At 32.8% G+C, this 25,937-nt stretch overlaps 4 protein-coding genes and 1 pseudogene across 8 annotated transcripts; 1 reads left to right on the top strand and 4 right to left on the bottom strand.

Moving 5' to 3' along the window:
* The first annotated feature begins 2,496 nt into the window (after nucleotides 1-2,496).
* Nucleotides 2,497-3,581, top strand: LOC129291689 (uncharacterized). The gene has a single exon (XM_054929169.1). The coding sequence runs from the start codon at nucleotides 2,568-2,570 to the stop codon at nucleotides 3,159-3,161; it is 594 nt and encodes a 197-aa protein (XP_054785144.1). The 5' UTR covers nucleotides 2,497-2,567; the 3' UTR covers nucleotides 3,162-3,581.
* A 3,667-nt stretch (nucleotides 3,582-7,248) lies between these two features.
* LOC129290435 (aspartate aminotransferase, mitochondrial-like) lies at nucleotides 7,249-11,956 on the bottom strand. Of its 2 annotated transcripts, XM_054927197.1 has the most exons (10): nucleotides 11,523-11,956; nucleotides 11,296-11,381; nucleotides 10,149-10,355; nucleotides 9,901-10,006; nucleotides 9,571-9,675; nucleotides 9,312-9,484; nucleotides 9,013-9,172; nucleotides 8,824-8,919; nucleotides 8,638-8,732; nucleotides 7,249-7,783 (listed from the first exon to the last, which is right to left on the bottom strand). In XM_054927197.1, exons 1-10 carry the CDS (start codon nucleotides 11,685-11,687, stop codon nucleotides 7,675-7,677), a joined length of 1,302 nt encoding a protein of 433 aa, XP_054783172.1. In that variant the 5' UTR covers nucleotides 11,688-11,956; the 3' UTR covers nucleotides 7,249-7,674. The 2 variants fall into 2 exon arrangements, with proteins under 2 accessions (XP_054783172.1, XP_054783173.1); XM_054927198.1 differs by lacking the exons at nucleotides 11,296-11,381; nucleotides 11,523-11,956 and adding an exon at nucleotides 10,807-11,210.
* Nucleotides 11,957-13,958: 2,002 nt separating this feature from the next.
* On the bottom strand, nucleotides 13,959-19,370 carry LOC129290737 (pentatricopeptide repeat-containing protein At1g19525-like; annotated as a pseudogene).
* A 174-nt stretch (nucleotides 19,371-19,544) lies between these two features.
* On the bottom strand, nucleotides 19,545-20,267 carry LOC129290738 (anaphase-promoting complex subunit 13). Of its 4 annotated transcripts, none has more exons than XM_054927650.1 (2): nucleotides 20,087-20,267; nucleotides 19,545-19,996 (listed from the first exon to the last, which is right to left on the bottom strand). In XM_054927650.1, exon 2 carries the CDS (start codon nucleotides 19,915-19,917, stop codon nucleotides 19,726-19,728), a length of 192 nt encoding a protein of 63 aa, XP_054783625.1. In that variant the 5' UTR covers nucleotides 19,918-19,996; nucleotides 20,087-20,267; the 3' UTR covers nucleotides 19,545-19,725. The 4 variants fall into 4 exon arrangements, with proteins under 4 accessions (XP_054783625.1, XP_054783623.1, XP_054783624.1 ...); XM_054927648.1 differs by having other exon boundaries at nucleotides 19,545-20,016; nucleotides 20,087-20,266; XM_054927649.1 differs by having other exon boundaries at nucleotides 19,545-20,021; nucleotides 20,087-20,266.
* Nucleotides 20,268-21,948: 1,681 nt separating this feature from the next.
* LOC129290479 (cationic peroxidase 1-like) lies at nucleotides 21,949-24,895 on the bottom strand. The gene is made up of 4 exons (XM_054927265.1): nucleotides 24,616-24,895; nucleotides 22,935-23,126; nucleotides 22,668-22,833; nucleotides 21,949-22,568 (listed from the first exon to the last, which is right to left on the bottom strand). Exons 1-4 carry the CDS (start codon nucleotides 24,829-24,831, stop codon nucleotides 22,177-22,179), a joined length of 966 nt encoding a protein of 321 aa, XP_054783240.1. The 5' UTR covers nucleotides 24,832-24,895; the 3' UTR covers nucleotides 21,949-22,176.
* Between the last annotated feature and the right edge of the window lie 1,042 nt (nucleotides 24,896-25,937).

Below are 25,937 nucleotides of genomic sequence, written 5' to 3' on the forward strand. Positions count from 1 at the left end.
CTTCTAACTTTATATAAAATTTTTATTTAATTTTTTAATTTTATAAAATATTTTTTAATTTTTTAATATAATAGTATTGCTAATATCAAATGATAATTTTTTTATTCCAATCATTATTATTTTAAAAAATTAAACTTAATATATCAATATTTGATAATAGTTTATTACCATTATTTAAAACTTCAATGTTAAATTTTTTTAATGAAATTAACAATAATAGATTAAAGGATTAAAAAGATATTTCATAAAATTAAAAAATTAAATTAAAATATTGTATATTAAAAGATCAAATGCGTATTTTTACCCTTTTCAAATGTTTTTTGATTATATTAATTATTTAATTAAAAATAAGTGGGCAATGTATGTTTTTTATTTTAAATTTTGATGTGAATGGATTGCAATTTACTTGGTGATAAAGAATATTTAGTTGATAGAATTAATCAGATAATCACTGAATAATTGATTTATGAGAAGACGGTAGTTGCAATGTATATATAATTAGCTGTATTAATTATACTACGTGTCAATTAGCATCTTAGTTAAGTTGAAGTTGTGGTCAAGGATTTGCTTGTTAACTTTTTAATCTTAATGGGAATGATTTATTGTTTTGACTTGATGACAAAAATTACTTTTTTTTAATTATAAGGCCATGGCAAGCCATGTATAAAAAAGAAATTAAGTCAAATCAAATATTATAAAAGGATGACATGCTAAAAAGGAACGTCAAAAATTAAAATATTGACATCTTAAAAATGACATGTCGAGCAAGTCAATTTACACACTTGTTAGATCCTCTAAATGCATGATGAAAATTACTTCAATTTGTAAACTTAACCAAACACCACTCAAAAATTTGTATGCATGTGATGACTATCCCATATAGATGACGTGCGGTTACTTGAATATCAAACTCTAGCTAAAATATAATTTTTTTCACCTTAATTTTACCATGAATTTTATCTTTAATTAGACAAAAAAAACCCAAAAATTATGTACAGTAGGCCGAGTTGTATCCATTGACCGTATGATGCAACATGTTCTTGCATATTTTTTTTTGAAAAATTATTATCTCCTCACATCATATTAAATGATAATTAATAAATAATAAATAGTTTAAAGGCTTTTCAATTGTAAAAGGTACTCAAGTTAGCCGACTAAAATAAATAAATAAAAAAAATCAATCAAGTTAACAAATAATGTAGTCCTCATTTCTTACCAAAAGTTCTAAAATAAATTGTTTTTCAGCCACACTTTGAACCTAACTATTTTAACTCAAGTTAAGTTAAATTGCATGGGTATAAAGCTTTGCCACAAATATTTTTTTTCCCTCTTTGTAAGATTCAGACCTAATATTTTAAACCAAGCACTCATTTGTTATTATCGTTTTTTGTTAGAACTAGGGGTGAAGCACTTTTGCTTATTTAAAAAAAAATATTTCAATAATATATAAAATTAACTTAGGGAAAATGACAATTGCAAAACCCTATTAAAAGATTAATGACAACTACAAATCTCTAACTATCGAACTCTCACGAAAGGATTAAGGTGGTGACTTCATTGAGTTAAAATGCCCCTCCCATTAATTATTTGTTAATGTTTAAAAAAGTTAATTGTGAATTCATAGATAATCATATTTAAATTTGAAAATAATCACTTGTGAATATTTTAAGTAATCTGTCCTCAATATATATATATATATATATATTCACTTGTAAAATTAAGCATGGTATTTAAGAATTTTTTAAAAATCAATTATGATAGATTGATTGTCTCTTGTAAATCTGCAGTTCAATGAAATCAATTTTAATTACAACAAAAGACCTTTGGTCCTTCCATGAAATTTTAAGAGTTAGAAATGTGCACTAATAAGGCACATTCTAGAAAGTCTATTTAACCCTATTTATAAGTTATGATGTATTTTTTAGATAATATTTAAAATATATTTTTAAAATTATTCTTCATAAAAGATGAAAAGTAATATGATATTACTTTTATTTTTTGTTATATAGAAGCATATTTAAAAATTTGCAAACTTTTATTTTTTTTACTTTTTTATATTAGTATTGATAAGGTTAGTAAAAATAATCTATAAAAAGATCAGGGGAGATTTTTCTCCAATTAGGATGTGGAAATCACTTACTCCAACTTTGTTACTCTAAAAGGGGCTAACCTCCTGGCCAAAGAAGCTCAACACAGGATTAATGAATTCTATATGTTAGGATGTATGGCAAACATATAATTTCTACTTAGTTTTCCCAGGCTTTCATCTGTCTTTGTATGTTAAAAAAAAAAAAAAAAAGAGGGGACCAGAGGAGTAATTGTTATCAATCCTCTGACAGGGTCTGCAAGGGTCATTTTTCCATTAACTAACTTAAGTATATGTTTTAAAAATAAAAAAAGTAACTAAAAAAAATTCAAATAGGGGGCACATTGAATAAGGGAAAAAAATGACATATAAAAAGGAAGATAGATATGCAGGCAATGGCTGCAATTACAGGTCGCAGCAAGCTTCCATAAAAATCCTCAGACACAGACAGAGAAAGAGAGAGAGAAAGCAAGCAAGAACGATGAACAGCGAGAAAACAGAGGACGTGCAGAAGCAGAGCACTCTGCAAATAAAGCAAGACGACAAGTTCTTCCGCAGGCTTCTCTCCAAAGAGTCTTCCCTCTCCAATCCTTCCTTTAGAGTCACCCCTGTCTCTGTTCCTTTCCTCTGGGAATCTCACCCCGGCACTCCCAAACACCCTCTCTCTGACCTCTCTCCTCCCCCTCTCACTCCTCCTCCTTCTCACTTCTGCGACCCTAACCACAAGAAGCCTTCAAGATCAAGATCCCTTCTTCTTCGCTTCTCCTTCCCCAGCTTCAGTTTCAGCAAGACCCTTCTCCCTTCCTCTTCTTCTTCTTCCTCTCTGTCTTCTTCTTCTTCTTCTTCGGACTCCTCCGGGACTGTTGTTCCCTCTAATGGGAGGCGGAGAAGAAGGCGGTTCTTGAGCTGCGACTCTTCTGCTGATTTGTGGGGAAACTCTAACTGTGAAGAAGAAGAAGAAGGTGGCGATGCTCTTGCTGCAGACTCTGCAAATCTCGGTTCTTGCTTTGGGTTTCGTGGTTCTGCTAGCTCCAATGCTGGATTTGGAAGCTGCTATGGAAGAAGGAAAGCTTAGCTTAGTGAGGTGATTTGGTTCCCATTGTTAGATTTGTTTGCTTTTCACTCTTCAAAATGGGTTCGTACATGTAATTATGAAGTGAAAGCATGCGTAAATAAATTTACACAGATGTTGATTTACATCTAGCTTCTATATTTTCTGATTTTTGAAGAACAGAGTTAAGTGAGTTTGATAATGGGAGACCAGATTATCAGTTTCTTTGCAGTGAAGTGGTCTGGGATCTGATGAGACCGTTTGGATGTTTATTTTTCCATGTAAATCTTTCAAGTTGTGGTCTACTTGTGGTAAGAAGGCAATCGATCAGTTCTCTTTTGTAGAATTAAACTGTCAAGTTTGTTTCTGTGCAGTGATTATGGTGTATCCAAAGTATGATCAAGTTACCAGTAAGTTAGTGACTACAAATTGCTTTTTCTCTCATGAATTGTGCACTTTCGGTTCACGATTTTTGCTCTGTTTATTTTTATTTTTATTTTTTTATTTGTCAGAGTGTGTGTTTATTGAAAAGATGAAAGCAGATGGATGATAGTTTGATAAATCCAATGTCATGAAATATATATATATATATATATATATAGACTTGAAAGTCGTTCGTTGTCTGAATGAGATCAAAACCTACCAACACACAATGTTGAATTAACGTGTCATGAGTTACATTGAAACTTTATTTTTTGTCAGTTTCCAAAAGTTTTCAAATATTAAATGCTAACAAAATTTCTTGTCGAAATAAGTATAAATTAAAAAGTTCACTCTATAACTAAAATCAAGCTGCTTTCAAGATGAAGTTCACAAACCAAATCTGCAAGAACATCATTTTGCCTGTAATATAACTTTTTTTTTTTCATTTAAAAACTAATTGACGTCTATTCAGTTTGCTGGCCACAAAAGTAAAAAGTTTAATTGACGTCGAGTTATTTATCTAATATTTTAAATAACATTAGAGAGATTAAGACACATGATGTGAGATTAAGAATCAAGATATCCGAACATGTCGTTGATACTAGTTCAATGATCAATGCTGTCATTGTATTAAGGTTAAGTCAGTCATAATTAAAATAATATAGTTTAATTAAAATGTACCAAAACATTCACATATTTACCCTAACAAGAGTAATATGCAAACAAAAATGTATTAATTTTCAAGTACATGTAACATTTATGTATAAATCACACATAATCCAACAAAAAAGAGTTATTAAAGCACTAATTTGACAAATTATTTTTTTTTTAAATTCAAAATGATGTCGTTTTGGATTCGACAAAGAGAGAGAGAATATATATATATATATATATATATATATATAATCTAACTCGTTAACCTGTCCAAAACGCAATTAGGCCGATAAGGAAACTGATGGTTCATTGGTCCAACCAGCCAACAAACAATCTCCATAGGAGTGAACAATGTGCAAGGCAGACAATTATGATAAAATAAAGGACACGTAACGAGAGTGACTCTGATATGAGACTGAATTTTGGATTTACAAGAATGAAATGCATACTTAATAAGAGGAAACAATAGAGATAGTAATAGAAAAGTGATGAGGAATGTTAAGATTTGTTATATTAAATATGCTTAAGGATAATATACTCTATTAAAATAACTTAAGTCATTTGATTAAATATTTTATAAATTTATATATTTGTGATTTATTTTTTAATATTTAAATGTGAGACTTCATGTTCTAATATTTTCTTTACAACTTTCTCTTTCTTTCTCTCTCTTTAAATTTTTTTCTTCTTCTTGATTAGGCTTGTACCTTTTTTTTAATCTAGACACCTTAGGTCAATTCAATTTCTTCTTCTTCTTCTCCTTCTCTCTTTCCTTTTTTTAATATATATCTCTCTCCCTTTTGGTTTTGTCCTCGATCGAATAGCTCATGATATCATGTTAGATTTTTTATATTAAATATGTTTGAGGATAATATACTCTATTAAAATAGTTTAAGTCATTTAATTAAATACTTTTTAAATCTATATATTTGAGATCTACATTTAATTTTTAGATGTGAATTTTTTTTTCATGTATTAATAAGGAGCCAAGCAAGATTTGTTAGGAAAAGCTAGCTTCATCTAATTCGTCGGCCGAGGAACTGATAAGGTACTATAAATGACATGAGTGTCCTTGTTAACCCATGCGAGTGAGTGAGCACCACCGTATCTCTGTTTCATTACACACACCAACTAGCCATCGTACTCTTTCAACTCTCACTCAACATTATTATTTTAAAAACCGGACCAGACCAGCCGATCGAACCGTCGATTGGTCTGGTTTTCGGTTTGGTTCAAAGAAAAAAATCGTTTTAAGAGTTGAGTCGGTTTGAGCCGTTTCGAATCGGTGGTCGGACCGAAAACCGGATCCGGTTTTCAAAAACCGGACTATTCAATTTTTTTTATTTTTTATCAAATTTAAAAAAAATGACTAATTTTTTTAATCATTTGTATCATATTATATCATATAGCTTGTTAAGTCGTGATAAACTTAAAATATTTAATTTTTTTAAGTTAAATAGTAATTTCATATGTATTTCTCATATTTAAATTATTATATACATATATAATTTTTTTAATTTAATTATTACGTCATCGGTTGGACCATGCAAACCGTGAACCACTGACTTTTTCGGTTCAATATCCGGTCCGGTTTTAAAAACATTGTTCAAAATATTACAGATTACAAGGAATATAATAAATCGACCAAATCTGTAGGCACATCTCCACTTCTCCTTTTCATTTATTGACCTCTATTATTTCTTCATGAAATATGTTTTACAAGCAAACCTTATTCTTGTCGATCCTATATATAAAGCACTTTTAGGTGTTTGTCCTTCACCTTATTGGCTTGTTGGAGCATTGAATTTTTCCCACCATTTATGCTCTCTGTTGGAAACTATGATATAGGGATTCTAAGAGAGGTTAAAAATTAATATAATACTCACTTTTATCTATTATATAGGACATTTCCTAAAAATGTTGTTTGGTACAAAATATACAATATTAGGTAGTTTTTATAAGAGAAAATGATAATAAAATTTCATTGAAATATATAAATGACAATAAAATTTTTTAAAATATTATAATTCCTTTAAAGTTTTTAGTTACAATTTTGACATTAATGATTTTAGGTTGAATGATTAAATTGATCATTGTTTAAAATAAAATAAACAGTTTCACATGAAAAGTTGTAATTACTTATTTAATTTTTGCGATTCGCAGAGTAAAAGTTGTGATTAAACAAAAGTTGTAATTAGTTATTTTTAAAATTAGACTTTAATGATAAAAAAAATTTCATATAAAAAGTTATAATTTCTTATTCAATTTTTACAATTCACAAAATTAAAGTTATAATTTTTTAAACAAAAGTTGTGATTGGTTATTTTTAAAATTTGAACTTCAACGATAAAATAAATTTCATGTGAAAAGTTATAGTTTTTTATTTTATTTTTGTGACTTACAAAATCAAATGTGTAATTATTTAAACAAAAGTTATAATTAAAATTGATTGCTTTCAGAATTTGTTTATGAATTATTAAAAAAATTTCACGTAAAAAGTTATAATTTTTTACTTAATTTTTATGATTCATAAGACAAAAATTATGATAGAAAAATGAAACCAAACCTATTGTTTTTTTATCTTGAATAAAGGACAATTAAATAATTTAAAATAAAGTCATTAAGGTCAGAAACTTTAAAAAAATTATAACATTTCGAAGAACTTAATTGTTATTTATATATTTTGATGAGATTTTATTATCATTATTTTTCCTTATATTTTCTTTTCCAAATATACATTTACTTCATTCATTACTCTGTTTTAAAAACACAGTCCATTAAAATTTTAATTATTATCATTAATATATTTATATAGGACATTTAATGATGATATAATTAAAAAAATGTACTCCATTCATCCCAAATTATATGTAAATTAAGTAGCCTTTTAACTACTTTTTCTTTTTACATGTAAATTAATTGAAAGTGACTGGATCAAAAGGAGAACGTACTAAAAATAAAACAGGAAAAATTATGCTTGGAAGAATTACCCTTAATTGGGTTTCACAATACTAATACAATCAACCAGCAAATGTGATATTTCATCTATATATGTATATTGGCCAAATATATATATATATATATATATATTATGTAGCTGTTCATTGTACTGCAATGAAACTATTTACTTACAATCATTACCACAATCTAGTGTTGATGTGTTCTGGCATGCTTGTAAACCATGAACCTTGTATTTCCTACTTGGAGAAGGCAATCAGTGAAAAACTACATGGTTGACATGTGCGGTCAGCACAAGTTAGCGAGGGACTTTGGATTCTCAATTTTATGAGAAGAAATTGCGGTCATTTTGAATAAATTTTGATAAGTTAATTTGAATGGTTCATATTTTTAAATGAAGAAGAAAAAAGAACCATTCAAATTGGCCAAAAAAAAAATTGAGATGCACTTTAAAATGAGTCATTTTCTCATTCAAAATTAAGAGAATCCGAAGTTGGAAGAGTTACTGATTCCCGGAGTTACCAGCACATAAAACTTCTTCATCCATTCTGGTCACTTGATATATTGCATTTGCCACATATTTCACATTGCTTCTAGTCACACCTGCCATGCTGTCAGAATTTACCATGAAGTCAGACAGAATCTTCTAAATTGATGACTCGTGAAAAATAAAATATTAGAAGCAAATCCTACTTTTGACTCCTAGAAAAAGGTGAACTTTCAATTTTTTTAGCAAATAGAAAGTTTAAGTGAGTTGTATCTTGAGAGTTCACTAGGGCCAAGACATGCTTCCAAACTCAAAAAATACTTACAGAGAGACTTACAAATCACTCACCAACAATGTCATCACATTAGTAGCATGATTTCATCTTACGACCTTACGAGTTATGAATTAAATCTTTACTAACTGGATCAACATTTGTTGGCTGAACTTTCAATTTATTCCTTATTCTTTAAAATATTGTTAACGTTGCCCTTCTAAGAAACCATTAAGCTAAGAGATTGCTACGTCAAGCATTTTCCGCTTATGCCACACTAGCTAACCCACACTTACCATAGCTCACAGAAAATATCCAGGATGAACAAGCAGCATTATCAGTTACCACAAGAAGCAACAAGGGAAAATTTGTGGGCAACAAAGTTCAAAGGATGGAATCGAAGGGACTTTAATGATCAAAAGAAAATGTCCATACTTGTAAATATATTAACTTCTACATTTATTTATCAACATATTCAGAATAACATTAAACACATCCTAAGAATCAATTCGCTATTGAAAATCAAAATCACTAGTCACCGTAGATTTACTGTCCATTAAAATAAATGTTCATTTATCTTAGGGAATGTTGCTTTTTTGGGATTAATGCATCCGCATAAAGGGACTTTTAGTGCAACAACTATGAAGATAGATACTGACTATAATGATAATAATAATTGAATTCTCTTTTAGGTCTTTGAAGCATACCTTATTCGTCCATCTGGAGTCATGTATACATGGAAATCCTTCTCCAATTGTTTAACCTGATCACGGGATAATCCTGAAAGGCTGAACATGCCAACCTGCATTTGCATATATGCCTTGACGTGAATATTATGCACTCAACTGATAAGATCTTTTCTCAGGGAAAAATAACAGCAAATCATCCAAAACCTGCTTAGTTATATGCTCCCAGTTGAGAGAAGAATCCAATTTCTCGAGGCTCTGACGCAAGGTAGATCGCATTGTTTGGATTCGATTGGCCATATCCTTCAAAAAGACATGTTGACATAAAAGGTGATTAAAGTCCCAAGATCATTTAGAAAAGAAGATCATAGGAAAACGGAATAGCTTCAGTGTTACCTTCAACTCTTTTCTCCAGAGTGATTTCATGTCTGTATCGCTCAAGATCATCGTAACCAATAATAGACCATGCATAGGGAGGTTGCTATGCATTGCAAGTGAAATCTTCTCCAGCTGGCTTTTCATAGCAGCAGATTTCTCTTTATCGGTGCACAAAACACTGCCATGGGTAATCATGTTGATCAAGAACACACAGGAATAAAATAATCAAAAGCTTGAAAATACTGTAAGAAAAGTATATGTAAATCTTGATAAAACATTAAAATCGACCTTCAACTTTGAACTATTTACTATCTTACCTAAGACAACCAACTTTATGCTCAAATAATGCCATAATCTTAGCAAATGATTGAGCACAGCCTATTAAATGTCCATCTTCTAAAAAAATCTGCAGTGCCCGGGCATCCTTGTTAAGATCCCCACTTGCAAAACCTTGATAAGCCATGTCGAAAAAGGGAAAATGATTTTTTGCCTGAGAAATAATTGAAACAAGAATAGTATTCAATCTACAATATTGAGTTACAAAACAATATACCATAGCATAATTACAAATGTCACCTTGAATTTATATGAGATTTCTCTCCACTGTTCCTCAGTTGGGTCAACACCGGTTGGATTATGAGCACAGGGATGGAGCAAGAAGAATGAACCATCTGGTGCATTCTGAATTTACCAACGCAGACGAATTAATACAATGTAAGACTTACCTTAGTAGCATGTTTTCATATTGTCCTGTCAACTACGCAGTATGAACAATTATATAGTTGATTTAGATATCCAAATTTCAGAGAGGTACTTCGTATATTAAACTCATTCTTTCTACTTTGCAAATGAAGTACGTTCTTAATGTCACGTAGAATGTGACTCGCTATAGTTAAATTCTTATACCTTCACATCAGCCATGAGTGCTGAAAAATCTAAACCTTTTGTATCACGATGGTAGTAGTGAAACATTTTGACCGGAATTCCAGCCTGTCTCCATATGTTGTGGTGGCTATGAAAAAAAAGAAAAAGCTCGTATATTAGATAATGAAATTTGAAGGAATAAAGTTCAAAGTTAAAATTGAATGCATGAATGAATCCAGCTCTATTGTGAACTAAAGATATTAAAATACTTCAATAGGAGCAGTGCCTACTTTGACCAGGTTGGATTTGGTAGATAAATTTGAGAATCAGGACAGAAATTCCTTTGGAATTCAGCAAAGAGCCGACATGCACCAGTTCCAGAGAGAGCCGGAACTCCAGCAAACAAGCCTTCTTTGACAACATGTGAATCATTTCCATATGCCAATTTCACACTCTCCAGAACAAACTTTGAACTGACTGCGGAAGAGCTTAATTCCCTGCCAGTAACTCATATTAGGGATCAAAAGTGCTCGTTTTTTTTTTTTTTAACATATAAAGAATGTCGCACAGATTTATAAGAGGTAATGCAATAGTTTATAAATAAAAAACATGGTCTTTATGGGGGGCAAGAACTTTTAGGAATTTACAATTCAACAAACCTGCAATAACAAGAAAGTTTTTACCATTTTTTAAAAATTATTGAGCACCAAAACCAGCCCAGAAAGAAGTATAACTTCTCTCAAATGAAAAACTGGCAAGTGACGTGGATTCTAGTGACTGTTCCAAATATTTGAGAGGAATGAAATTCCAATTAGTTGGAGAAGTATTGCAGTTCTTTTTATTATGCAAAAGCACAAATTATGGTATCTAAATGGCATACAGCCATGTTGACAGTGAAGAAAATCACCAAATTCAACTATATTAATAGGTCATAAGGCATTAATTTACCATGTAACGGAGCACTTCAAAAGCTCAGAGTTTAATATGACCATTATTCAGAGTTATCACAGAGGAAACAGCTCAATCAACCTCTCACAGTAAGACTTGTTCAGTAGTTCCGGTTTTGATATACGCAGTTTAAATTAGCTATGCTCCACCTGCCCGCCCACCCACAGGCATCACTATAAAAATAAGAAGGAAAGAAAGGAAAGGAAAAACTCAGTTGACACACACACCAGGTCATTTTATGTTCGACAGGCTTAATGATTTTGTCCAAAGTATTTTTTTTTTTTTAAATGACCAAGTTGTACAGCCTGCTTCGAGGTTCAAAATAACTACTTTACCACACATTTTTGGCTCTAACTTATAGTACTGTTTAATGCCATACACACACACACACACACACACACACTCAACATAAGACTCACTCTACTGGAAATCGACTAGTGTTAACATCAATACTTATTGTCAAACGATAATTAAAAGAGGAGCACTCACTCGAATTTACACCCCTTAATCTCAGCTTCTGCATCACGAACACTTTGGAGAACAAAAGGCTTACCTTCATCATCCCTGTAAGTCCCCTGGAAATACAAAAATGGACGTGAAACATAAAAGTAATCAATAACCAAACAGAAACTTGAAAATGAATTCATGGAGATTAAAGCACGAGCATTTTCTATCAAAGACGCAAAACCAAGTGAAAGTAATAGAGATGGGATTACCACTCCAAGATTGATCTTGTGGGGAAATGGGTCAGCACGAAAAGCTTCCTTCACCGCGACAATGGGGTCCTTCTCTGCGATTCTCACATGGTCCCACCATTTAGAGGCCCTAGCAGAAGAGGATAGGAATCTTGCACTCGTTCCTCCATTAATATACTGCCACATGATGCTTACTACTTTGTCTGTAAATTAGCGAGTGAATCGTGATGGGTATGAAGCGAATAGAGTGATCCAGGAAGATATATGAACAAGGATAGCAAGAAAAGAGTGAAATTTCAGCTTCCATGATTTTTCTGACGGGATTTCAGCGTTCTCTGGGTATTCCAACGTGCTCCTTCGGTTTTCGATCGTCTGGTTTGGTTTCTGGAAAGGAAACAAAAATATCAAAACAGAGGGCTCAGGTTTGACTTCTCTATGACCCTCCGACGCATCACGCGTCGTCGTATTGTTAACTATTTCGGACCGTCCAGTTTTGATCTCAGGATTGGACAATAAATCTATTTTGTCGACTGTGAAATGAGACTAGAAATATTGGACAGGTACGATGGGGCACGTACTTCAGGCAAGTCAATGAATGTATTGACTGGATGTCTCAAGAAGCCCATTGGATTGATAATAATCTTACTAATTTTTTAATGTAAAATAATCTTACTTCTAGTTTTATTCAACCGCTTACCCAGTGTAGGGAGATTTTGGGACTCAATCATCCCGGGAATAAAATCTCCATTATTCAAATTTAGTTGGGAGAATCTAGAATTTGTTAAAGTAGTATATTTATTTTTTAAATGATAATTTTATATAAATATTATAATAAAATGGAGGAATCACCAGAGGTTAGCTCAAATAGGAGGCGCAGGGCGGGAGAAGTCAAAAGTTCAGATCCTAATGTATAAAAAATAAACATTGTAGCACAACAATTTTTTATCATTATTAATTCAGTCTCCAAAAGTTTAACTGAAAAAAACTCAGCTTTTATAATTTATTAAATTAAAAAATTGTAAAAAAAGAGTTATTTTATGGTAAGAAATGGTAGAACGCTAGAAACTAGGTTCTTGCGATTTTAAAAAAGCAAAAAATTTATATATTCAATGTGCTCAATGCTTGTTTTCAATTAAATTATGACATATAGATTTTTATAAATTAGTTATTTTATATTAAATTCTTGTTATTAATATTATCAATACATTAAAATTTACTTGTCATAATTTGATTAGATATAAGTATATTAAATATATAAAATTAACTATGTAAATTTTGCCCTTAGAAAAATTATAGGAATTGAGTTATTTTGAATCAAAATGTAGAAATTAAACTGATAATTGAGAAAAGTTTAAGAACTAAAAGTTACATAAATTATATGATATTATTATATTCTATTATTTACTAAGCTTTTAGAAATGTTCTTTATTAAGGAGTCTTAATCAACAATTTTTATAAATATTTTCTTTAGCTTTCCTCTATCTTTTTTAACATGGCTCAAAATTATCCATGCCACTACCTCTTTTCAGCCTTCCATAAATTTTGATCTAAATCAACAAAAATAAAAAATAAAAAATCTACATGGCTCTCAGCTTCGGTCAATAAAAACAAAATCTAGATGGCTTATATGCTTATGCTTATTACAATGATAAGCATAGAGTGCACATTATTAATATGCATTCTATGCAATGTGATTCCATATTTTAGATGTTGATCTTATGAGTTATGACTCATGGTGTGTGACTGTAGATGTCAAATTGGAGGTCCAAACCCAATTTCGCAAATCCAGTTTATGTTAACATGTTTGGTAGTTAAGATTTTTTTTTTTTTTTATTATTCTTGCTAAAGCAAAACATAGTTGAAATTCAGTTGGGAAGACAGGTGTAAAACGTATTTTCAAAAAAAAAAAAAGGTGCAAAAGGTTGGATATTCCAAATCAATTTTTCTTTTTTTTTTTAATGAATACTGAAATCTATTATAAGAACTGGAAGATACAAGATAACACTTACAAACTCAAGGACAACCTTTCATCATTATCCACCTCATGATGAAACAAGAGATGGTGAGTGATCAAAGGTTTCAAAATTACAAGGAAGGCCATGCAATCCAATTCACCAAATCAATTTAAACCAAGCAGAACAGAGTTTTAATTCAAGTGACCTGCGTGTATTATTCACGCTTTATTGATATTTGGTAGAGGAAAGAGTAGATTTCATCACACTAAATTATAGATAGAAGCCCTTTCTTTGTCAGTTTGTTGCTTCATGCTCAATACCAGTAATCCAAATTTAAGGATTTCTAGCACTCATAGCATCTAGGATAGGATACTAAAATGGTATTTTTCATCTATTAAAAGTCCAAAACGCTTTGTAAAATAGTATGTCAGATATAATGCTAAATTATTGATATGCTTCAACAATAATAATAGCGTTAAATGACAAAAAATATACTGTAGAATAAAAGAAAACAAAACCACCAAATCCTCTTCAATTGGTAGAGTGTCACTGTTTTGAGAAGTTTCTAAACCCAACTATTTGTCATAGAATATGCACTAATAAGAACTTGTACTCTCTATACACTGCAGTGTTCATGATGGACCAGCACCAACATGCCAACAAAAATGCTAAAGATATCATGTCTCATTAACGCGCTACAAAAAGAACTACATGATAAGAGAATAATAGAGAGAAGAGGGGAATAAATCATCTGAACATTCGGAAATGTAACCAATCCTGACAGCAAGATTGATATAACCTGGTTAAGAAACTGGTAATCTCACAATTAAAAAGACTCAAATATTTATAAATTACATGCCGCAACTATTCCAGCATCCCGTGACTTCCATGACAAGCCATTGCATCAGTTGATCACTTGACGGCTAGAGACCAGAAAGAGCACATTTCCACCACAACTGAACTATCTCAAACCTGGTCTTCTGTGACGATCAGTTCCACTAAGAGCCTCTTCGAGTGGCAATGATGGAGGAAAACCCTTTGCCTCCATCATCCCTCGTATCCTTCGTGCATCCTGCACAAACCCACGAAAAAGAAGACTTCTATAACTCTCTCAAACTTGTGTGGCCTTAATGGATCTTTTTTAGCCTCAAGAACTCCCATAGCTTGAAGGGCCTTTTTCTTATTTCCTGCCCTGGCATACATATCACAAAGACTCACTTGAATTTTTAGAGAAGGAGCCTCACCCTGCCGAGCAATTTTCCCCAAAATTTGTTCGGCCTCATCAAGAAGCAGCATGTTTGCAAACTAGTCCACAAGAACAGTATAAGTGGCAATCCCAGGCTCAAATCCATCCAGCTCTAGCTTCAAGAGAAGATTTAATGCCTTATCCTATAAATTTTTCCTCTCATAAGCTGCAATCATGCTAGCAGTGATCCTTTCATCAGGCTTATATCCAAGTGTTATCATGTAGTCAAAGCTGTTTCTAGCCATATCAGGGTTGTCTGCTCGCTCATATGCCTCAACAAGCAATGCACAGGTCTCCATTGCGGGCTGAAATCCTGCAAACTGCATAGATGTTGAAATTCGTACAGCTCCACTAACATCCCCAAGATGAGCAAAAGATCGGAGCAATGCAATGCATACTTCATAGGAGGGTTTCATTTCTCCTGTCTCCAGTTCCCTCAATAGAGCTTCGCCCATATTAGGTTGGTCAGCATTTACATATGACATAATAATTACATTATAGATTTTCAAGTCTGGTTGGACACCCTGGCTTCTCAACCTTTCAAATGCTTCTTTTCCACGATCAAAATTACCTGCCTTGGCATACATGTGAATCAAAGAACTGGCTATTATAGCATCTGGCAGATAACTATTTTCATTCATCTTCTTGAGGATCCTCTCAGCATCGTCATACTTGCGCTCTTCAGCATAGATACTAATAAGCTTAGAATAGTCTCGGATATTTGTTTGAAAAGACTTTTCAGTCAATGCAATTTCTGCTACCTATAAGTGTAAAGTTTGACAAATAATTAAATCCATAGACCAGAATAGCCTCGTTTTCATCCCCGTTTCAATTTTGCTCACTTTAAAATTATATCCAAGTAATACACAAAGGTTCTAAAATCTCATGAGCTACATATACAAATATTTTCATAGTTTCATCTGCACTAGCAAAATAAATTATTCACGTAAGCATAAAAACCTCAGAAGTTTGTGGGACATGCATCATAATTTTTAGTTAATCGATAATCCACCCAAAAGTACAGCTGCTCGAATCAATTTCCAAGAAAATTAATTCCTTGTGATTAGGGATTGATTGATGAAAATTCTGAGCACCCTCAAACAGCAAAGAATTACATGAGAAACATTAATAAGTAGCTATTTTGGACACTCTAAAACTAGCCTTGTTAACCAGAAATAGAAGGAATAAACAAACATATCTCCTACCAAAAAAACAGCAAAGGTGTTAAGCTGTTAGATGGGAAGAAAGATGATGAAGAAAAGATCTACCAAAGTACAACTACCATTACTGATATGGATCCTCTAGGAACTTGTGTAGAGACCCAACAAAAAACAAAAGATGTTAGTAGAAACTTGAAAACACAGAAAACATGATCAGCCAACACCCTAAAAGAATTTGTTTCTAGATCCTTAGCTTATAACAAGCACAACAAGAATCGATTAGACTCTTGCAACCCAAAAGTATTCTGTCAAGAACACAGAAGCCACAAGTATAAAACTTGCAAATAACTCAATATTATTCATACCTTAAGAAAAACTGAATACAACTTGTTCCTTAAATAGATAAAATTTCTAACCCTAGATGACTCTAAAAGTAAATAAATAAAATATATTTTGAATATCCTAAAGACGAGGAGGATAAGATGCCATCTACCTAAATTAGTTCAAAGTTATAATCATACCCTTGATATCCTTATCTGGCACCTCATTTATCTAACATAATAGGACTTAATGGATAATTGAAGGATTTAAACTTAAATGGATAAAATCCTCCAAATCTGAAAAGGTCCTCATTAAATAAATAAATGGGTTAAGGTGCAATTTGCCCCTAAACTGTTCACGGAGGAACAATGTTGCCCCTAAATTATTCAACGTAGCAATGTAGCCCCTAAACTAATTAAATTGGAGCAATGTTACACCCCCTGTTTAAAACCCAAAAACGTATGTTATCTGAAGCAAGTAAGTCCCAATTTAACCTCGTCTTTGGGTTTCAGCATTTAACCTTGTTGTCTCCAATTTCCCTTGTCTCTGGGTTCCTACGAGAAACTTGCTCTTGCTGCCATTTGTTTACATCATTGTCAGCTTCCTCATCATCACCATTGTTGCTTCCTCTAACTTCCAACACAAAAGCTTGCCCTTATATGATTCTCCACCTGATGATCCCAAGCACCTCCATTGCCATTATAGAACACCACATACTACTATGCACCAATCTATGCTAGAATTGCAGACCTATGAGCAAAAGAAAAAAGGACTCGACAACGATGGAGAAACAGAGGTTAAAGACTTTGTTTTGTCTCCGGCTGATGTGTCACTAGCAAAGAACATAAGCAATGAATTCTCACCAAATTCTAATGACTCACTTGATAGGATGTGGAGGGCAATCATGGAGGGGAAGGGGAAGATGGTGACGCTGATGCTTAAGAAGAGTGACACTTGGATGGCGATGATCAGGAAAGCAAAGCCATTGTTAAGCCATGGAGATGGTAATGCAGAGGAAGCCGAAGACAACGATAATAATGATGATAGCGATCCAGTGTCTTGGGCTAAGAGGGAATTGAGAAAGTCTGAGACTTTTAACAATACGGCGTCATTGAGAAGGGAGAAATTGATGAGGTTCTCACGGCTGCTAACATTACTATTGATGGGTTCTACTCCAACAGGTGCAGCACTCACAGTCGGTGGCCTTTTTGATCAAACTTCTTACTCTCTCATAGCTTAACAGTCAAACGTTTGGGTTTTAAATGATAAGGGCAACATTGCTCTAGTTTAATTAATCTAGGGGCAACATTGCTCCTCTGCGAATAGTTTAGGAGCAAAATTACACTTTAACTCTAAATAAATTCAAAAACAAACTAATAAAAATCTAACTAATCATGGCATGTTAATTTATGAGCCTCCCTTTAGTCATTGGACCTCCTACTTGTCATATAAATGCTGAGCAGGATGCCATGTGAGATAGGATCTTGATCTCCATCAATTACCAGCTTGGAAATCTAAGAACAAACCAACGTACTGAAAAGACCCTAGTTTTGGGAAGTGCAACGCATAGAAAACATGATTTGTGCTAGTTATACTCAAGTTCAAACATGTCTTCCATGAAAGATTAAATGGGAACTTCTTGAAGATTGAGAAGCAAGATCGGAAATAGAACATAAAATCAGTACCAAAGTGATGAATTTAAGAGAATGAAGAAAATATTTATAATCTGCACGTAACACCCCAAATCTAATCAACCAAGAACTAGTGGACAACTGCAATGGCACAAAAAATCAGAAACAACCCCCTGTAGTCTATAACTGATTGCTGATTCTCCCAGCATCTTCCTACCACTGTTATATCATTGCTAGTTCAAATTTCTCCACGCTAATGGAAATGAACAAATTGCAACGTGTAGTTTGTGAACATATATTCTACACTCTGTTCAAAATACAGCAGAAAATTTGCGAAGAGATCATGTATTTGGGATTGAATATTGCCCTTTTCGAATAATCAGCTGAAGTCTCACAATAGATTTGTACAATACAATCCATTTACCTTCCAAAGATCCATAATCCAATACTAGAAAGAAGGTTTGGGTTGTAGTAAAATAATCTGGCTAAACAGTTAATGAAGCAACACAAACTATTCACGTACCTTCAAGTACAAAGGAATATTCTGATCTTTCAATTTGTCAAGTAAATTAATCCAGTCTATCCTGCTAGGTTGATGAATCTCTACCCACTCAGCTATCAGCAAAGACTGATCATCCACCTCGTTTAATGGCAGAATTTTCTCAGTGATAAGTTTCGCTTTCCCAGATATAAGTTTTGGCTCAGGCAGCCAAATGAATTCCCCTGCCTCATGAATTCTGTCAGCCACTTCTGCCCACTTATGATCGGAGAGATTAAGCCCATATGTACTGTAGTTTATCTTTTCTCATCTCTTGGGGAGAGTAACAGCCTTTGATTTCTCCTCGACAGCATCAACCTCCTCACTCTCTGTTTTCACTTTTTCCTCAACTTGTGCCTCTTTCCTCAGGCGCTCCAAACTCTTGTAAAAATCATGTTCCTCCATTTTCTCATGTGCCCACTTGAATCTAAGCTCTCTAAGCAAATTACCACGAACACCAATTTTGCCAGCAAACCCGCACATCTCCTTCAATTCTTTGGATTGCAAAATACCCTTCATCCTTTCCTTCTTCCGTTCCTTATTCATATCATCCATTACAATATTGCTCACTTCCCAGACCGTCCTCCACAAATCCTCACTAAAATCTTGTGAAGAAGAGACCACCACATTCATTACCATCTGCAACCCACCCTTTTCAAACTGACACAAACTTGTGAACTATGATCAATGGCATGCCATAGAAACTGGATATTCTTTGACAAGATGCTTACGCATTGTCCACACAAACCATGACAAGAACTCGATCATCATTCCATCCTCCTCCTCATTCTCCACCTTTGAATTAACTTTAGGGTCGTAGTCCAAATTGTCTGGTCTCGTTAGTGGAGCAGAATGTAGCTGTCTAGAGAAGGGCGAAATAGAGTTTAGGGATTTATGTGATAGGAAGGTAGTGAAGGCATAGTTGTAATCAATAGAAGGAAATGTAGGAAGTGTGATGGTGGAGTTAGTTTTACAAAAATCAGATAGTGGGCTTGCATTGAGCCTAGGTAGTTTTTTGATGGCATGTCTGCAAAGTAAACTCCTCAAAACTATGTCTCAGTGATTAGTCATTACTCACTAGGTGCGTTCCGGCAGAAAGAAGCGTAAGATACGGTTTAATAAGTTCAGCAAACTATGAACATCATTCACACGGTCTCGATGTAGACGAATTCAGAAAGAGGAGATGAATGGCTAATCTAAAAGTCGATATCTCATAAACATTCCTTTTCTAATTACACAATGTAGATGACAAAACAAAATCTAGGAGTTCAACATGAGACTTGATAAAAGTACAAAATGGATGATATGACACAAAACACAGAAAACACCATCTACTTACTACGAAGAATGATACTCATTGACAAATACGGTTTCTATTCTGGGCCCATGGCAAGCTCATGCCAAGCATCCGCATTAACTTGTTGAGTCTCCTGATTTGAGTCCTCAGTATCGTCCGTCCGAACTATCAGTGTTGGAGGTAGAGGAAGGTCGTCATCAGGGAGTGTATCCCTCATCCATTCCTCATCAACAATATCAATAAGAATACCCAAGCTCAGTTCTGCCATATTTGACCCTTCAACAGCCTACGCCCTAGAAACTAGGGTAAGTAATCGCCGTAGTTGACGGTGCGGAGCGGGTGCCGGGCTGCGGGCTATTATGAATGGCTAATCTAAACTCACATAAGGAAAATCAAAGGAAAAATTCAGGTGAAGTGCATAAAATAATGAACCATACCTCAGGAAACTTCAGTCTTCAAAACAAATTCCGTTCGACGAGCCGGCGAGGGACAAGTAGAGCAACTGGTCGAGGCGTGGTAGCCGAGGGTGTGAGGGATTTCACTTTCAGTCTTTAGATCGCGTAGACGCCTAGGGTGACCTAGAGTTCGCGTGCGTCTTTACTCTTTAATCTCAAGCACTATTTTAAAATCGGAACCCACCAGATGGTCGGATCGATCTTACCATCAACTGATATGAATTTTAATTTGATTTATATAAAAAAATTATTTTAAAAGTTAAGTCGGATTGATTCATTCTGACAGTTAAACCAAAAATCAATTCAATTTTAAAAAGCCAGACTATCAAATTTTTTTTTAATTTTTTATCAAATTTTTTTAAAAAAATAATTAATTTTTTTAATCATTTAATATTATACTGTATTATGTGACTTGTTAAATCATCATAAATTTATAATAATTATATATATATTTTTTATATTTAAATTATTATATATATATATAAATTTTTTAATTTAATTATTATGTTATTAATTTATTTATTAATTTAATTTAATTTAATTATATAAATTGTGAATCGCTTATTTTTTTCAATTCAATATTCTCAGTTCTAAAAATATTGATCTTAAAGGCTGTTGGCTTACCCCCAGTAACTCTGCAACGGTCACGTGCTGTCATCTTGGGTTGCCTTTTTTCTCTCCCCTCAAGTAAAAAAATTTGGTTTCTCTATATTTTATGTTAATTATAAATATTTTTTTTCTATTTTTAAAACATATAATCCTCTAATAGTTATAAAATACAAACATCTTCCTATTTTTAATATTTTACTTTTATCTACTTAATTATTAATTGATTGTTAAGTAATATGTTAGATCAAAATAATTATTTATCACTAGGCGAATTAAAATTTAAATTATTGTTAGAAGATGTTTCCAACATTGTAAGAGATAATTGTGCATCCAACAAGATCGTTCATCACAAGAAAACACTTGTACCCAATAAAAAAAGAATTTAGCTTGATTTTGAAATTAAATTAAAATAGAAATTCAAACCATGTGATTTGATGGGGTTCACTAACGTTAATGGGAAAAAAAAGATTATGATGAGTTCAGCCATTAATTTTTTTTCCAATTTTTATTGTTTCTTGATCACTTTAGTTTTAATTGAATTGTCTAATAAGATAAATCCCAATATAATATAATATAATATAGTATAATATATATCTTAGTCCATAAGTTATATTGGATTAATTCAAGATCAAATATTAAATACATATTTAATTTAATACAATATCCAAATTCCAATCACGGGCTGATATTATAATAATCCAACACATAAGAAAGATGGATTTTAATCATAAAGATATACAAAATATCACCAAACACATGACTTTTCCCGGCAAGACTATCAGCGAAGCTGTTACAATCACTATATATACATGAAGGTAATAGATACATTCCAATTCCCGCGAATCATATCGGTTGTCTCCTCAATTATATCACGGAAACGATGATTTAAAACTAGTTCCCTTGTGATCAGGTTGATAGCCCCTGCCCAATCAGTAAAAACCTCTATACTATTAAGTCCACAGCACCATTACAGCTCCAAACCTCTCAACATTCATGAACTTACTGAGTTATAATAATTAATTAACGCATGTGTTTGTTTCCTTGAAGCAGATATTATCTGTTGTGATATAAGGGACTAATCATACATCATAATTTCTCTTATGATGTTTAACATATTCATCCAAGGATAATTTCTTGAATGCTAAAGGTAATTATTAGAGCTTCCAATATAGATCCACCCAATAAATCTTTCACAGTACCTAATCCATAAGAAGGCCAGCTCATGTGGGATTGGGAAAAGGACAATTACGTTCCCAGGAGCATCATATATATAGTATACGCACAAGTGATGACATTTCGCAACTCAAGTGCAGATTACATGACTTCATTCAACACATACATGAACCCAAATACAGGAATATCATAAGCATATGTAATATTGTTGACTTACAGACCTTATACGCATAAGATAAAACCTCCTTGTAGGTTTGATAATTAAGTACGAGATTATAGTTTAGAGAAACTCATGAAGAATTAACAGATCGACAACTAGCTCTAATCTGACCATTGGAACCAGTGAGTGGGCTAAGGTTGCCCATCTTAACCATGGCATTGGCAAAGTCCGTGTTGAAGGTGTCAGGATTGTTGCTGTAATCAGTGACCTGAGAGTCAGTGGATCCGCCATTGAAGAGCTGTTGGTCTGAGTGCAAGAGACCCCTTTGTGTCAACAGGTTGGTGAAGTAGGCATTGTCGAAGGTGTCCTGTGAGGTGGTGTCTAGAGCTGCCAGATTATCATCACCACCTGTGCTCGGACAGTTCGCTTGCAACGATGTTGCAAATGTCGAGTTGATATTGCTTTCGTTGTATATCCTTGTTCTGAAGGATACACATCTTGCTTGTCCTATCGTGTGAGATCCTGCAAAACGTGTTGGGATCATGTAATTAGACTAAAGAAGAGCATATAAGGTAACAAAGACCTATAAAGGCAATGTCTCTTGTGCAAGTTTAGACAAACCTGAGAGAGCAACCATTTCTCTGGTGGTGAAGCCCTTGTTGGAGAAAGCAGTGGTAAGGTTGCTAAGATCTGAGGTGGGACCAGGCAAGTCTGAATTTGCATCACTTAAGCTGGCTGTTGTTGAATCTCTTCTTCCCAACACCACATCCCAACTAGGTCCTCCGAGCTGCCATTCAACCACCCGTCATTACTATCAATTAATGAAACTCAAAGTTTCTTATAATTTGAGACGAGGGAGTAAAATATAATGTAATTTACAATACTCACAGCAACAACAGAGTCTCGAGCAGCAACAGCAAGAATATCGGCACAAGAGACAACACCAGGGCAGATTGCTTCAAGTTGAGTTTTGACAGTGTCGATGACATCAAAACCTCGAAGCGAATTAACGTTTGGAAAAGCAGTCTTTTCACCAGTGAAGCTCGACGTGTCGTCTAATAATACTGATGCATCGCATCCCTGTGACATACACCACCATTCACAAGTTCATCTTCCAACCCAATACAATATCAAATTATAAGATAAGTTGATCGCTATCTCGTTAATTATTAATTAGCTGGACCCTCACATAGATGACAAGAACGTTTTAGAGAAAGTGATCCATATGTATACAATCACCCCTTTATTCTGTCAAAATTATTGTTTAAGTTGCATGAAAGATGAAGTTAGAATAAATTATTCGAATGAAAGTAACATAAATCGATCATTTTTTTTTATGACGCGATTGATTAGTTTTCCTCTCTATTTAAATAATGCAACATGAAATAAAATTTATGCATATTTATCGAAAGAGTAAATTGATGATGATTAATTTTTAAATTAGGAGGTTTTATTTAGAAGAGAAGCCGACCCCATCTAGTGAATAAAGGCTCATTATTGTTGTAATCTTTTAAAACTAGTTGGTAAATGTACAGCAATATCATTTTAAAAAAAATCAATAAACGTAACTCATGCGGTTAAATAACTAATTATAAATATGTTCAAAAGTTAATTTTGAAAAACTCTAAATACCTAAGAATAGAATACAATATCGGCAACTTAGGGGTTGTTTGTTTAAAATTAAAAAATAAGTAATTTTTATATAAGTTAGAGATTTTATAAAAAGAGATTTATATCATAGAAATTTTATAAAAAGTAGACATTATTTTATGTTTGGTTACAATGATAAAAAAGTGATTCTTAATTAGTTATTTTTAAATTTTGTAATATTTTTCTTGATTTTTATTTTATAAAAGTGATTTATTATTATATTATTTTAAAATTTTACAATATATTTGCATATTTCTCCTTTTTAAAATACCCTCTCTCATCTATCGCATTAGATCATTTTCAGAAGCTATTCAAAGTAACTTCTTAAAATAATTAGAAATCTTTTTTTTAATTCTGATTATTTTTAAAGTTTGAACAAACATAATAAAAAATAAAAAAATAGATTTTAAAAAAAATAAGTGATTTTTTCCTTAATTAGCCTGATTTATTGTTTATCTCATGCATAAAGGATGTCGCTAGCTATGTAGTTCTCTACCTGCATGTAGTAACATCATATTCTAGACCAAGTTAAACTAATCAAAACAAAACATGTCAAGATTTGTCATCTTCTTAGCCATAGCTAATTGTTTTAACTATTGTATACAGCTATAGACTAGCTAAACCTTAAATTCTTTACTACAAAAAATAACATAAAACAAAGAGTCTCTCTCTCCCTCTATATATATTTATTGTGTATCAAAATGTTCTATACGTTTAACACATTAACCAGGAACATGAGATGACGTAATTAATTCTTGCATGACAAGAACGTTAAGGAATGTGCTATAATGTGTGTGTGTGTGTGTAAAAGTAATATTATTTAGACTACTTAAAATATCACCCAAATTGGACTAGTAATGGAAATATAGTAAATGGAAATAATAAAAGAAGATGAAGTAAAAGGCAAAAGGTGACTTGCTTGAACAAAGCAATCATGAAAATGAAGACGGAGCAAGGACGCTCCCATGCGTTTCTCGCTGTTGACAGCAGAGTCTATTGCAGCCTTAATGGTAGCAGACGCATTAGGACATGAAGTTGCATAAAAATCAGATGTTAATTGTGCTGACACCATCCTAACTAACACTGAAATTAGCCAAAGGCTTAATTTCAAGCCAGAGAAAGAACCAGCAGCCATGGCTTCTGATACTGAAAAGAAGTTGCAGCAGCAGAAGAAGAAGAAGAAGAAGAAGATAGTTGTGGAGGAGCTTGTGACTAAAACTGCAACGAGTAGCTCATATTTATACTGCAAATTGACATGTATCTAGCTAGCTTAGAGTGGACTATGATTTGTCCTTCGAAGTTATCTGATCAAGCTGTCATATTCATGATGATGAGTTTGATCAAGGTTCAGTAATAAGAAACCCTATTATTTAATCTGTTCCCCAGGCCACCGAATTAAATAAATAAAGAAAAATTAAAATTGCATTTGAATATTGGAAATCAAAAGAGGCTGTGGGATCGCTGGGATGGCGCCGTGATGTGTGAGTTTAATTAATTAATGTTTGCATAGCTGTGTGATAATTGACTGGTCAGAAAATCTTGTGTCTTTGGTTGAATACTTAGCCAACATGGTGACCCCCCTCCACCCCCAAACATTGTCCAAAATAATAACTTAAATTTATGAGGGATTTGATTTGAAATGTATTATTTTGAATATAATTTTCTAATATATCGAAAGTAGAGAAAGACGCGTGAAAGAAGCACATATGCCAAGGCCCCCATGCACCATTAACGACTTTTATTGCTTTTGTTTAATTAGGTGTGAGATCAGATCAGTGTTATTTGATATATTTTGTTCCATTAAAATCGAGATTATATTAAAGCAATATGATGATTCAATAACTAGCAACCAGATTAGATTTCATAGAAAGGACTAAATTCTTACAATGTGATGAATCATGTTTGAATTTCTACCAAAAGATTTGTGCATACTTTTAGCATCTAATTTTGTGCTTCAACCTAGAGGTTTGGTCCAGCCATTAATAGTTTGTGCCTCATGAGCCTTCATATCCTAGGTTCATATCCCAGTTCGGCCATCATTGATGGGGCATAAGGTCGGACCCAAAAGTTTGCATAAATTTTTTATCATATTATTTAAATTTCTCATTATGCTAATACAAAATTTAACAAATTGCATCATTTTCATATATTAATTGAAAAATTAAAATAAACAAAACAATTTCGACCATATTATGTTGCAATATCAACAATTTCAATAATTGCAATTACATACTGACTGAA

Source organism: Prosopis cineraria, unplaced genomic scaffold, assembly GCF_029017545.1.
Source record: "Prosopis cineraria cultivar Desert tree isolate PC_DT_omini unplaced genomic scaffold, ASM2901754v1 PC13, whole genome shotgun sequence".
Taxonomy (NCBI): domain Eukaryota; kingdom Viridiplantae; phylum Streptophyta; class Magnoliopsida; order Fabales; family Fabaceae; genus Prosopis; species Prosopis cineraria.